Source organism: Musca domestica, unplaced genomic scaffold (genome assembly GCF_030504385.1).
Source record: "Musca domestica strain aabys unplaced genomic scaffold, Musca_domestica.polishedcontigs.V.1.1 10, whole genome shotgun sequence".
Taxonomy (NCBI): Eukaryota; Metazoa; Arthropoda; class Insecta; order Diptera; family Muscidae; genus Musca; species Musca domestica.
Window position 1 is genome coordinate 5,772,183 of NW_026712115.1, and position 15,900 is coordinate 5,788,082.

General features: G+C 34.4%; 1 protein-coding gene across 1 annotated transcript; it reads left to right on the plus strand.

Moving 5' to 3' along the window:
- Window positions 1-7,581: 7,581 nt before the first annotated feature.
- LOC131804519 (protein suex-1-like) lies at window positions 7,582-7,905 on the plus strand. Its single transcript, XM_059127499.1, has one exon. The coding sequence runs from the start codon at window positions 7,582-7,584 to the stop codon at window positions 7,903-7,905; it is 324 nt and encodes a 107-aa protein (XP_058983482.1).
- The last annotated feature ends 7,995 nt before the right edge of the window (window positions 7,906-15,900 follow it).

Here is a 15,900-nt window from a genome sequence, read left to right on the forward strand (position 1 = left end):
CACAACAGATCCTGCGTTAGCAAACATATTTTGGATGTGTGAAATTTGTTTTTCAAAATCTTGAACCCTATGTGGGGAAGGTACAGAAGAAATGTTCCGATACCTACCATTTTTATAACAGATCTTGTGTTGATGGAAATATTGAGATGTAGCAAGTCTGAATGGAATCGCATGTTAATTTCCCTTTTTATGAGCTTAAAGAATACTCAAGATGTTGAACCTTTGTGGATGAGGTACCAGAATAAGTGGACCGATATATCTCATCTTCACACCAGACCTTAGGTTAATAAAGATATTGTGATGTGTGTAATTTGAAGAGAATCGGATGCTTATTTCGGATTTTATAATCGTTTTTGTTATTCAAAACTTTGATCCTTTGTAGGGAAGTTATCAGAAATGGTCCGATATCTACCATCTTTGCAACAGACCTTGTGTTGATAAAAATATTGTGATGAATCAATATTGTGCTAATTTCGTGTTTTTTGAGCTTCATGAATATTCAAAAATTGTGACCCTTTGGGGGGAGTTACCAGAAGGAGTGGACTGATATATTCCAGTTAATAAAATTATTGTGATGTGTGTAATTTATAAGAGTTATAATTATTCAACATGTTGATCGTTTGTGTGGGAAGTACTGGACCTGACCTAGCACTGATGCAAACATTAGGATTTGCAAAATTCGGATTAAACTTTCTCTTTCTGTGCAGCGAATTATTTTTTTTTAAATGTTGACATTTTCTAGGCGTGGTACCAGAAGGAGTGGACCGATATTGCCCATCTCCGAACTCGATCTAAGTTTGACAATAATATTACCAAGTTTGGATCAAATAGGATACTCCATTCCATAGAATGCACACCAGCCAGACGGACGGACGGACATTGCTAGATTGACTCCAAATGTCCTGAAATGGATTTGGTTCAAAGAGACCTAGGGTTTAAAACCGTAATTTCGATGATAAATACCCTCTCTAGCCATATGGCTGAGGGTATAAAAATATAAAAATATATAAAAATATAGTTTAGGGCCTAGTGTGACTATTGAATTTATTTAGTGTAAAATAAAGTCGCTGTATGTTTGTTACGTTATACCTATATTTGTATGTTGTATTTGTTTGTCTGTTTGTCATTAAATAATAAATTAATTCGTTTAGACAAAAGATCCAATAATCATTATTAACGAAATGTGTTATTAACGATTGACATAAATTAACATATCAAAAGGCAAAATGCATTGGAATTGGTATTTAAAAACAGGGGGACAGGGAAAAAAGAAAGAAAGAGCAAAAAGAAATTGAATAGCCGGGTATTTTTTTGTATCTTTTGTGTAGCTACATGTGTTTGTATAAATTCTGCAAATACAGTCAGATGATTGTCATTTATGATTTATGTTAGTACGATTGTATTGAATAGCATTTCTTGGAATTTTTTAAAAAATTAAACAATGATGTATTTTTTTATTTATTTTACAAATATTTCGTTGTAAGAATATTATGGAGCTTTAATCATGTTGTTTCGGAATATTTAGACTGTGTTCTTCTAGTTCAATGAAGATATCATATTATATTATTTCTAATAATTTAAGATTTGGATTAATTATTTGCCACAACTTGAAATAAATTACTCTTGAAACAAAAGTAATTTTGTTAGTTTTTAATTTTTATTTCCTGAATGTACTAATTGAAACGGTACATCCGAATGAAATGTTCGATTTGATACAAACTTTTCGTAATGTAATATTTTTAAAAAAATATAAATTGATTTTGAAGATAACAAGTAAAAAAGCAGTGATGTTCAGGTAGGCCGAACTTTTTATACCCCCACCATTTGGAAAGTAACCCATGTAAAAATATGTCTGTAAATGCCGAAAATACAGTATTTGAGGGATAGGTGTCACTTCTGTTATTAGGAACATCCAATCCAAATATCAAACAATTATGTGAAAAATTTGGCTACAGTCATCAAAATACCGAATATCGGGAGGATAGTGGCTATCCTGGTTGACTTATACAGAAATAGTTCTTTATAAGCAGAAGAATGTATTAAGGAACCCAAAAATGAATTTTAAGTAATTCCATTAGAAAATGTGTCTGAAATTGTCAAAATAACTAATATCTGGAAGTGATTTTATATTGGGGCTATGAGAAAACGTGGACCTATATACCCAATATTCTGTCACATGAGGTAGAGACCGTTAGAGACTCAAAACACCGAATTTAAAAATATTCCTTAGAAAATGTGGCTAAATCGTCAAAATATCAGGCGGGTGATAGAATCCATTATCAACCCTAAATACCGAATTTAAGCTCTAGCGGACAGCTCAAATCATTAAAATGTCGAATATGGGAAGGTACAATTATATGGAGTCTATAGGGAAAGACCTATATCCACAATATTTTGCCACAGGAGGTAGAAAATATTATGAACTCTAAATATTGAATTTTATACTATTCCGTTGCAGAGTGTAGCTAAAATAGTCAAAATATCGAATATCGGGAAGTACCTCTATATGGGTGCTATCGGGAATGGTTGACCGATATGGCTTATCTTCGAACTTGACCTAACTGCAGACAAAATGCAACGGAATGACCTAGAATTCTGAATTTGGAAGTATAGTCACTGATGAAGGGCAGGGAAGATGTACCAGTGGTTTTATGGAAATTCGAAGTTTAATGTTACTCAAAAGCTTCAAAATAATACTATTTGGTATTATGTGAACGGATAGAGCCAAAAAATTAAATGTTTGGTATGAGTATCAATGTTGAAAGAAACGTTCGATATATGAAGGTAGTTTGAAGGTGGCCTGAAATCTGAAATTTGGTATTAGGTACTGTAAAAGTGCACTAAAATTTTACAATTAGTACTGAATGGTACTATATTGGGTGAAGGAATGGAGATACAATCCTGAAATTTGATATTTTGATTACTGATCCCAGGAAGCATTTGGAAGTGCGTAACTCACTCCCTTTTTAACATGCCACTTCTGCGACGCTTTTAAACATAATAAATGCGATAGTATGTACATTTACAATAACAAAACTACTGTTGTCTACTTTCTATCGTCACGGCGTTACTACGTAGTGGCGCCAAGGAATATAAGATAAGGTGACATGTGTGCAGACACTTTCTTGTGACTTCCACCAGTAAAAACAGCGATAGTTTGCAGTTAGTTACGGATTGAACATAAATAAGATATTCTATCTGAGCCAGCTTTGCTCTCTGGACACCCAGGATCGATTCCCAAGACAGACATTACATTTTCCAAACGAAACAAAAGATAAAGTGTGAGTATTTCAGCTAATAAGTAAAAGTTCTATGCAAGAGTACATTGGAAAAAGTACCAATAACAATAAAAAAACAAGTAAGCAAAGGCTACAGTCGAGCGGGGCCGACCGTTGAATACCCTACAACACTATAATAAACGATACAGTTTATATACTCGAAAGGATTCCACAAGATATTGTGACAAATAATAAAATAAAACCACCAAGTTTCGTTCTCTAATTTTCGAATAATAACAACTTAAACTAATTTGCTCATTTCCAATTTATTGGTAGATGTTGCACGTAAATGGTCGTCCTAGATCTGGAACCAATATTTCCCAAAGACCTATAATCTCTCAGAAGTGGTAAAAGATTAACATTTATTATTGGTTTTTGACTGAAACGCATCTATATGAGATACAGACATTTGACTATATTCTTCAACAAAATCAGCGTTAACGAAATAGTCAGAAGTGCACCTTTCCTGTATTTGTGAATTCTCCAAAAAGTCACTGGAATGGACATCGGCCGATAATTACGACCTGCTGACAATTTTGCAGTTTTTTGGTCCATTTCAACCCCTAAATATATGGCGATCATCCCCAAAAAGAGTAGGCTTCTATTCCGATCCTCATCTTATCCCCATGCAAAATTTCGTAAGGATCGGGCCATAAATGCGATCTCTATATGATATCCTGATATCCTAACTACTTAGTTTTGTTAGCTGTAGAAATATTACCAAATCTTTAATTTAAAATGAAAATATGCCAAAAATATGACAAAATTGAAAAAATATGAGAAAATTTTACAAAATCAATATTTTCATCTTTAGAGAGATATTTTTATGCGATTTTTTAGACGTATCTTTCTTTCCTGCCAAGAGGCCATTCTGAATTAATGAGAACTGTCGAAATCAGTTCAGCCGTTCTCGACATATAAGAGATCTTTCAAGCATATCTTCTTTGATAGACATATATCTCGCACATATTTTGCTATATATCCGATTTGTTGGATGTTAACATCAATGTAAAGATCAGAAGTAACTTTGACATGGCTTCGTGATTTGGCCAGGATTTAAAATATTCGCGGTTTAATGAAAAATGTTGAATTTTTCAACACAAAAGTTATGGTCTATTTTACCCGCTAAATATTATCCGATGACCACCCAAATTGGTAGGCTTCTTCCCCGCCCTAAACTCTAGCTACATGCGAAATTCCGATCTCTATATGATATCCTGATATCCTAACTACTTAGTTTTGTTAGCTGTAGAAATATTACCAAATCTTTAATTTAAAATGAAAATATGCCAAAAATATGACAAAATTGAAAAAATATGAGAAAATTTTACAAAATCAATATTTTCATCTTTAGAGAGATATTTTTATGCGATTTTTTAGACGTTTCTTTCTTTCCTGCCAAGAGGCCATTCTGAATTAATGAGAACTGTCGAAATCAGTTCAGCCGTTCTCGACATATAAGAGATCTTTCAAGCATATCTTCTTTGATAGACATATATATCGCACATATTTTGCTATATATCCGATTTGTTGGATGTTAACATCAATGTAAAGATCAGAAGTAACTTTGACATGGCTTCGTGATTTGGCCAGGATTTAAAATATTCGCGGTTTAATGAAAAATGTTGAATTTTTCAACACAGAAGTTATGGTCTATTTTACCCGCTAAATATTATCCGATGACCACCCAAATTGGTAGGCTTCTTCCCCGCCCTAAACTCTAGCTACATGCGAAATTCCGCGTCGATTGGTCTATAATTGCGACCTGTATAGCTACTGCAAAATCCGACATTTTTTCAGTATTTGGTCCATTTCAACCCCTAAACATTTGACGATCATCTCTAAAAGAAATAGGGTTCTATTCTGACCCTATCCCCACCTCCATTCTAAATTTCGTGAAGATCGGGCCATAATTGCGACCTGTAGAGTGATTACAAATTAACATGGACAGACGGACAGACGGACGGACGGACGGACATACATAGCTAGATCGACTCAGCTCGGCGAGCTAGGAAGATCCATATATACTTTCCTATATGGGAAACCAATATTTCGAGGTGTTACATAAATTCTGGCCCAATCAAACTTATAATACCCCCAACACATAGTGTTGTAGGGTATAATAATTGCTTAGGTCTGAAGTAAAAACATAAAAAAATTCTCTTCCAATAACTGTCAGAGTGACTTCCACAATTGTTAGAAGTAACGCTTTAAACGCTATGTGGTGGTTAATTTTTTCCCGAAGGATGCTCCTTCCGGGGTGAGAAAGCAATATTAAACGCGATTATTTCTATCGCTTTGTTGAGTATTCTTAGTAATACAGCGGATAGTTTTTGCTTTCTGGGATGTGACCTGTGTTTGAGTTTTGGCAGTAATTTGGAAATGCGTTCATATTCTTTTGGGGTAGGGCTGGAATACTCAAATCTGACATGGATGTCCTTGCCTTTAGCATAGAGAAGGAGCTTCTTTTGTAAGTTCGTACTATAATTATACTAAATGGTGGTAAATTTGAGAATGAAGAAATTACAGAGCTGAATTCCTGAAATTTGATATTAAAGTCAATGATGGTGTCTGAAGCGGAGATATGGATTGTAAGAAAAGAAGTAAATGTTACTAAATTCGTATTGGGTGAAGGGATTAAGCTGAAATCCCGAAAATTAATATGGATATCGATGTTGGTGTCTTGGCTTGAGGGCAAAATGTGGTTTTGGAAATTCATATAATAATTGTACTAGGCTGAAGTCCTCAAATTTGATATTAAGGTCACTGATGGTATCTGAGGTTGAGATATGGAGATTGTTTTGGAAAATACGTACTTTAACTGTACGAAAAGAACTAAATGTTACTAAATTGGTATTGGGTGAGAAGATAGGGCTGGAATCCTGGAACTTAAAATGGATGTCTGTAGTTGAGAGAAGGAGCTCGTTTAGGAAATTGGTACCATAATTTTACTAAAGAGTACTAAATTTGACACAAGGGGAGAATACAGAGCTGAAATCCTGAAATTTGATATTAAGGTCACTTCTAATATCTAAGGTTGAGGTATGGATATTGTTTTGAAAATGCGTACATTAACTATACGAAAAGAACTGAATGTTACTAAATTGGGTGAAGAGATTGAGCTGAAGTCCCGATATGGATGTTGGAGTTTGTATTTGAAAGAAAGAGCTGGTTTTGGAAATTCGAGCTATCAACGTACGAAAAGTGGAAAATTTCAAAAAATCTGGCGTTGGGTAGTGGGATAGAGATGGAATTCAGAAATTTGGTGTCGAGGTCACTGTTAGTATATAGGGAGAGAATGGGGTGGTTTGTGCCATGCGTAGTATAACTGTACGAAAAGTATGGTAATAAGTTTTGAATCGGCTCTTAGAATAGAGCTGGAGTTTTGAAATTCGATGTGGAACCACTATTGCTATATTGTTTTGAGAGAAGGGGTGGATTTTTCGAAAGCGTGCTGTGATTGTTCGAAAATTTATTAAGGTCACTGTTGATTTCTATTAATTAATTGACACCATATTTGTGATTTCAGGGCACCGCTCATAATAACGCTATACACGTACAGAAACAAACGAGAGGCGAATCAAAACACAAGGTCAGCATTTCGCTGATAACTGCTAAATATCTTAGCAATGATACCTGAGATTCTCAATCTTACTTTAGTTAATAAGTTTATTCCCTATTTTTTCTCTCTTGATCTATTTTCTGTGCCTTAAATACAAATGTATCTACCAATCGCTTGGTTATAAGAGATATTTATAAAAAATCTAAGTTTCTAGTTGTAGGGGGCTTGCCACGCTCCCACTTTACCAGATGAGGTCGATGATCCCCAGCAAAACTTGCCATACAATAAAATAACAAAAAGAAAAACAACAAATTTGTTTATACTTTTTTTCAAATTATTGACATCTCCTGTCTAGTACGTCAATTCTTAATGGTTTTGAGTTAGAGAATGTACTTTCAGAGAATCTTACTATAGCATGGCACGAAACTTAATTCCTTTACTAAAAAATAATTTTTAATTGCAGTCATTCATACGAAGTTATTAATGAATGCCGACACACAAAGTTCAAAGATTTATTAATTATTTAATTTAAAACCTAAACGAAATTTAATAAAAAATGTAAGAACAAAGTTTTGACTGTTTGGGGAATATTTCGTAGTTTTTGTCATATTATTTGCCGCCGCAGATCTCTGCAAAGAGTATAAAAGTAAAATTTGACAAGGATTTATTATTAGTTGCAATCCAGAGTTCATCGGGAATCATTTTATAGAGAGAGATCATTTGAAACGCTTTTGAGTTAAAATGAAGTATTTTGTTGTCCTCTTCGTATTGGCTTTCGTTGCCATCGTTTATGGTAATCCTTTGGCCATAGAAACACCCGAAACATTGGCCAGTATAGATGCTGATATAAGCGTTGATGCTGCATTGAACGAGAAATCGGAGTTAACACGTCTTCCTCGTGGTTATGGATTTGGAAGACGCGGTTACGGAGGCTACGGTGGTTATGGTGGTCGTGGTTTTGGAGGCCTTGGTGGTTATGGACGTCCCTTTGGTGGTGGATTTGGTGGGTCGTACTCGAATGCTTATGCCAGTGCCGGTTTCAGTTCGTATGGTTTTGGAAAATAAAAATCATTTTGAAAATAACTTTAAATATAAAACAATAAAAAAATAAAACGAAATTCCAAGGAGACACCCTTTAATACAGTTGGTGTAATTTCTAAAACGAATTAATTTCATTTATTAAAATTAAGTACTTTTGCAATGGGTTAAGGGTTAAAAAGATCCAGTAAAATAGACTTGCAAGTGCCCGCTGACTCAAAATATTTCATTTTAGTACTCATGATGCACTATTTGTTCAAATTTCCAAACAAAACTTCATACATCATACTAAGTTTCCAGCTATATTCAAGTGTTTCTTTTATAGAAAAGGATAATAGAAAAGTCTTTCAAATCTTTCGATTTGAAGTTTGCCGCAAAGTTAGTTAAACCCTTGCACAATGATTCCACATCCAATTTGTCTGTCCAAAACTATTTGAACGTCTTTATACCCTACAACACTATGTGTTGGGGGTATTATAAGTTTGATTGGGCCAAAAATTATGTAACACCACGAAATATTGATTTCCCACATAGGAAAGTATATATGGATCTTCCTATCTCGCCGAGCTGAGTTGATCTAGCTATGTATGTCCGTCCGTCCGTCTGTCCGTCTGTCCATGTTAATTTGTAATCACTCTACAGGTCGCAATTATGGTCCGATCTTCACGAAATTTAAAATGGAGGTGGGACTAGGATCAGAATAGAACCCTATTTCTTTTGGTGGTGATCGCATAATAATTTAGTTTAGGGGTTGAAATGGACCAAAAACTGAAAAAATTCCTGATTTTGCACTTGCTCTACAGGTCGCAATTATAGACCAATCGACGCGGAATTTCGCATGTAGCTAGAGTTTTGGGCTGGCAAGAAGCCTACCCATTTGGGTGGTTATCGGATAACATTTAGCGGGTAAAATAGACCATATCATTTTTGTTGAAAAAATTCAAAATTTTTCATTAAACCGCGAATATTTTAAATCCCGGCGAAATCACAAAACCATGACAAGATTACTTCTGATCTTTACATTGATGTTAACATCCAACAAAACGGATATATAGCAAAATATGTGCGATATATATGTTTATCAAAGAAGATATGCTTGAAAAATCTCTTATATGTCGAGAACGGCTGAACTGATTTCGACAGTTCTCATTAATTCAGAATGGCCTCTTGGCAGGAAACATAAAACGTCGAAAAAAATCGCATAAAAATATCTCTCTAAAGATGAAAATATTGATTTTGTAAAATTTTCTCATATTTTTTCAATTTTGTCATATTTTTGGCATATTTTCATTTTGAATTAAACATTTGGTAATATTTCTACAGCTAACAAAACTAAGTAGTTAGGATATCACGATATCATATACAGATCGCATTTATGCCCCGATCCTTACGAAATTTTGCATGGAGATAAGATGAGGGTCAGAATAAAAGCCTATTCTTTTTGGAGATGATCGCCATATATTTAGGGGTTGAAATGGACCAAAAAACTGCAAAATTGTCAGCAGGTCGTAATTATCGCCCGATCCTTAGGCACATTTGAATGGGGTTACCGGACATTGCAAAAGCCAAGCAGTTTTGGATGGCCATCCAAAAATATTCAATGTGTGAAGGAGTTTGCCAACTTTTATAGACAAAAAACGAAAATGCCCATTCCAGTGACTTTTTGGAGAATTCACAAATACAGGAAAGACGCACTTCTGACTATTTCGTAAAAGCTGATTTCGTTGAAGAATATATTCAAATGTTTGTATCTCTTATAGATGCGTTTCAGTCAAAAACCAATTATAAATGTTAATCTTTTGCCACTTCTGAGAGATTATAGGTCTTTGGGAAATATTGGTTCCAGATGTAGGAAGACCATTTACGTGCAACATCTACCAATAAATTGGAAATGAGCAAATTCGTTTAAGTTGCTATTATTCGAAATTTAGAGAACGAAACCTGATAGTTTCCTTTTATTATTTGTCACAATATCTTGTGGAATTCTTTCGAGTATCTCGCCTATATAAACTGTATCGTTTATTATAGTGTTGTAGGGTATTCAACGGTCGGCCCGCTCGACTGTAGCCTTTGCTTACTTGTTTTATAATAACATTCGAAATCAACTGTGACCTCAATGTGGAATTTCAGGATTCAAGCTATATCCACTCACTTCAGGTAAATTTAGTACCATTTAGTACTTTTTGTACAATCTAGTACGCATTTTCAAATCCACCGACTTCTCTCCCTAAACTGTATACCAATAATCACCTTCATATCAAATTTCATAGTTCCAGCTCTATCTTAAGACCCAATCTCTAATTTATAACCACATTTTTCGTACATTTATACTATACATGTCCCAACCGCCTTTTCTCTACCCTAGACACCAACTAAGATCTCGATACCAAATTTGAGAATTCCATTTTTATCTCAACACCCAACGGCACTTTGTGCACTTTCCATAGCACGAAAATCTAAAACTACCCCTTTCTCTAACGACACTCTTTGCCTCTACAAAATATATAGTAGCATTTAGTTATTTTCGTACAGTTAAAAAAATTCTCAAAACAGCCTCCATATCTCAATCTTAGTGACTTTAATATCAAATTTCAGAATTTCAGCGCTGTATTTCCCCCATTGCAAAATGTAATACCATTTAGTACAATTATAGTACGCATTTTCAAAACAACCCGCATATCTTAACCACAGACACCAACAGCGACATCTACATCAAAGTTTTGTAATTTCCCCCATTATCAAATTTAGTACTTTTTACGTTTAGTATTTTATAGTACACATTTCTAAAATCACCTTCATATCTCAATTCCAAATATCAACAGAGTCCTCAATATCAAATTTGAGGATTCCAAATGCATGCCCCCACCAAGTACTTAATTTAGTACTATTTACTACGTTCCACAGAAATATAGGACACGTTTCCAAATAAAATATAATGAACAAAATTCTGAATTTTGTCTCTATCCCATCACCCAATGCCAAATATAGTACCAGTTGGTACTTTTCGCACAATTGTAGTACACATTTCCGAAACCTCCTTCATACAGGGTGAGATAAAAAAACGGCAACCAACTCCAGACTGCTGCCATTTCTAAGACGCTTATTCCAGTGACAGCTCAATACATTGTTTACAAGCGTACAAAATCATTTTGGTGAGAGTTTTCCAGAATAAAATTATTCGTGATGGAATTCAAGCGTGATAGTGTGATTTCTTTATATTCGGTTAGAGCACTCCAGCATTTAAATGTGAATAAATCTTTTGTTTCTCGTACCATCGCTCGTTGCCGTGATACTGGTAGCGTAGTCCGACGTCAAGGAAGTGCTCCCGTCCACATCAGCAGAAATGGTAAAGAACCGAAACCCCGTCACAGTGGCATCAGAATAAAAGCGGAATATTATCACGAAAATATTCTGCCTTAGGCACGCAAACATTTTGGCAGCAGATGTTGGACATTCCAAGAGGACTCAGCACCATCGAATTCAGCACGCGCCACCCAAGAATGGTTACAACAATAGCCACCAAAATGTGGGGATACCAATCTGTTGGACTATTGTGTCTAGATTATTTTGGAAAGCAAGGTTGAAAAAATATCAAAGTGTCGATCACCTTAAGCAAGCGCTTGAAGGCCATAATTCGTGCCAAAGGTGACGAATTCGAACAAATCTAAACTTATTCTAATAATTGATGCTATTTCCACCATTTTTTGCTTTTGATTTTGTTGCATTTTTTTTATCTCACCCTGTTTAATACCATTCAGTACTTTTAGTACGCAGGCTACACATGAACAGCGATCAAATTTCAGATTTCAAACACTATCTGTTCACCCAATGCAAGCATACTAAATTAGTTTTTAGCCATATGGTGCCATTTTAGAAGTTAAGTACATTTTTAGAACTTTTCGTAGCCTCTAAGTTCAAATTACCCTTTGGTATATCTATGGTGCACTCCATTAGTGACTCTCATTCTAAATCTCAGAATTTCAGACTAATCCGTTTGTCCAATACAAAGTACTCCAGCTTTAGTACATTTAAGTTCTCTTCGCACATTTTTAGAAACAGTGGATGAATATTTACCATGTTCGCTCCTGACCTAAGTCAGCTATAAATCTTACAACATGCTAAGCTTGAACTAAACTAGGCACTCGACTCGTTTTATATGTGATATAGGCGTGATTTCTTTCGACATTTTTGAACTTTTAGGAAGAAGGTACCAGAAATAATGGGTCGGATACTCCCATCTCTTATTGGAATGCGATGTATTAACTCATGCAAACTAAAGCTGATACAAATATTACAATATGCAAAGTTTAAATAAAATCGGAAAACCACTTTGCTTTTTATACTAAACGATATACACGCTCTGTAGACATATAAATGAGGGTAATCTAAATCTGTGCAACATTTTCATTTTCATTTACATTTCAACATTAGCCTCGCACCAATATTGCAAATCTAAACGAAATTTTAGGATTACAGCTCGATAGTTACAGAATTTAAAATTAATTTTCTTTACTGTTTGGTACTACTTTCCACACACCTTGCCGTTTTCGACCACTTCAGAAAAGTTACTCCCATGCAGTATCCATGCATCGTTCGTCACCTAGGTAAACTGCCTAGTCGACTCTGACCTATACTTGAACACCTTAATACCGAATTCCAAGTACCTACATGTCTACTTAATAATAAATATATTCCACTCTTAAATTTGATTTCTTAGTTCTGACATTTTAGTACTGTAAAAATGGAATACTGGGACAAAACACTTCAAACATAACCGCGGTCTATGATAACGTAATGGAAATAACAGTGGAATAATTTTCTTATAAAAAAGTAAAGTTAATCTGATTTAAAGGCCGAAGCCTTATTTTAGATAAGGTATTTTCCTAAAATTTAAAATCAGGTAATCCGTTTCTTCTTTTCCCAAAAAGTTCCCCACAAATACTAAAATCCCATCTCTCATCCTAATACTTATACACAATGCAAATGAGATTCAATTGTATGTTTTGTATGTATTGTCAATGTGTCTTATTATTTAATTAAATAGAAATTTATTTATTAAAAAACACGCGCATAAGTTTAAATCGAAATTGTTTAGATTATTCTAGCTTTTTTTCTGGAATTTTTTCATCTGAAGTGCACTGCCCTCTCAAGAAACTTGTAACTGGTTTTAAACGAATTCAGAAATTGTTTATGACGTGTTAACGAAATCGAAAAAAATGATATTGTATATGTCATTCTATATATTTAGAGAAAGAAAAAATAAATTGTGATTTTTGTTTATCTTTTCTTTTTAAATTCAAGCGCATCATAGGGTACTTTTTGATGTATACATTTTTGTTGATGGCCAGAATGAATTCACTTCTCGAAAAAAAAGATTCTTTAGAGGAAGAATCATCTATACTTCTATAGTTATTTGGTGGAAGTCTTTAACAGTCATTTTAAGGAAAGACACTTCGCTAATGTTTGCATAGGTCGTGTTGAAATAGACTTATAGCTATTCTAATGATATTTTGCACATTTGTACGTTGCCCAAAAAATGTTACATCGTGTTTTAAAATGAATAAGTTATAAAGGTGTAACATCGATCGGAACAAACTGCCACTGCTCTCCGCCATGGGAGAACGTAAATGTTACCCACACCAGCTGACTTTAAAATCCGTAAAATTGGGATGAACGATATGCCAATACCTTTATATTTTTGCCAGATCCTCGTAGATACTCAGTGGAAACATTGGATTAACAAATGGCGTACCGACCGCCTCTCCGTAGTAAAAACAAAAGTTAATGAAGATCTAAACCGATCTGAATATACGAGTCCGACCTTCCCCATGTGTCTGTTCACCTTTTGTAATAAGGTTACAGAAATTCGTAATAAAATCGTATATGAAGAACTCTATTCAGTTGAATGAAAAGCGGTTATAATGTGGTGGTGGCTGATCTTTCATTTGTTCACGTTTTTGCCAAATATCAAAGATATTATGGCTATTGACCTATATCTATCTTTATCTTTTGACACGGCCAAAATCTGTTTTGGTGGAAGGTTTTATTTTTTTTTTTTTTGAAATGATTATGTCGAAAAAATTTTTATAAGATCTAAATTAGGTAAGAAAATGGTCAATATCAGCCCACTCCTTCTAATACCTCCTAAGTTTAGAAAAAAACAGTAAAAAGTCCTAAAGTCGGGCGGGGCCGACTTTATGATACCCTACACCACTTTGTTAATTTAGTAGAGCTCCACATAACAATTAAAAGTTTTTATGGGAGAATTCAATCATACACGCTATGATTATAATTATAATTTAAAGTTCAAAGGACTAAATATGCCGAAGCCCATATATATGTATTGCCCATTTGGTGCAAAATTAATTTGAAATCGAAAAAAATATAAGGGAGTTATATCCAAATCGGAACTGATCTCCATAAAATTTGGCAAAGATATTTCTGAGCTGTATTTGATATATTTCCCTGAATATCGTTGTTACGGAGTGCATATTACGGCTGTGGGTAACAAATATAACAAATCAGATGAACAGTATATATGGGAGATATAGCTATATCTGAACCGATCTTCACCAAATTTGACATACTGGCTTCTAGACTCAATTCGGTTGTAAGTGCCAAACAAATATTAGACGTTTGGTGCACAATAAAAGGCAAATCGGACGAATATATATATTTGAGCTATATCCAAATCTGAACCGATCTTGATAAAATTTAGCAAAGGTATTTCTGACCTGCATTTGATATATTCCCTCAAATATTGTTGTTATAGAGTGCATATTACGGATGCGGAGGACAAAAACAACAAATCGGATGAACAATATAAATGGGAGCTATAGATATATCTGAACCGATTTCGATCAAATTTGGCATACTTCTTTTCAGACCTAAATTGGTTGCATGTGCAAAATTTCATACTATTCGGGCTGGCATTACACTTTTGGTGCACAATAAAAGGCAAATCGGGCGAAGATATATATGGGAGCTATATCTAAATTTTTACCGATTATCTTCAATTTCAATAGGGTTCGTCCTTGGGCCAAACAAATGATTTTTGCAAAATTTCATCTGGATAGGGCATTAAATGCGAACTGTACTTTGTTTACAAAAATACATGGACAGAGGACAGACTGACAGACGGACGGACGGACATGCATAAATCGACTCAGAATGTGATTCTATGCAGATCATCAAAGGAACTATGGGTCTATCTCGTTTCCTTTTGCCTGTTACAAACAAATGCACAAAGACATATTACCTGACCACCTTGTGGTTAAGGATATAAAGAACATATCTATAATAAAGTGGAAAATGAATTAATTATTTTTTTCAAACTTTGTGCTTTCAAAGACATTTGCAAGATGGCGCAAAAGTAATCGTTCTATGTCTTAATTACAGCCAACACCAAACATCAGAATGCCTGTCAAACACATACATGCGTATGTCGCAAAAGTAAACTTCCCATGTTTTGTCTGTAAGACATTAGGGGCCAATCGTAAAATGTATGGCATTTTCTGATAAGAATATTACTTTTGCGCCCCTTATATCATTACTAGATCCAAAGCTAAGATGGCCAATATCGGACAACTATTTCTGGTACACAAAAGGTCAACATTTTCAAAAAAAATAATTTATACCATAGAAAGGGAAGGATCACCCGATTTTCTTCAATTTTTACGAGTATCAATATTTGTATCAGGTGAGAAAGTGCATAATAACATCCCATTTTTCCCGCACAAAGGTTTAACGTTTTGAATAATTATATTTCTTTAATGATGCGAAATAAGAGTTTGATTGTCTTCGAATTTCGCACATCGCAATATTTCTTACAACTCTAGATCTGGTATGAAGATTAGATGGAACGCGACACTCCTAATGGTACCTACCCCAAAAATGTTCACCAAATCTCAGAAAACCTCTAAATATCTTATTCAAATTATCCCAAGGCTGCAAATAATTTTATCCAGTTTATCCCGAAGCTCATAATATTTTATCCAAGTTATATATTGAGGCTCAAAATAT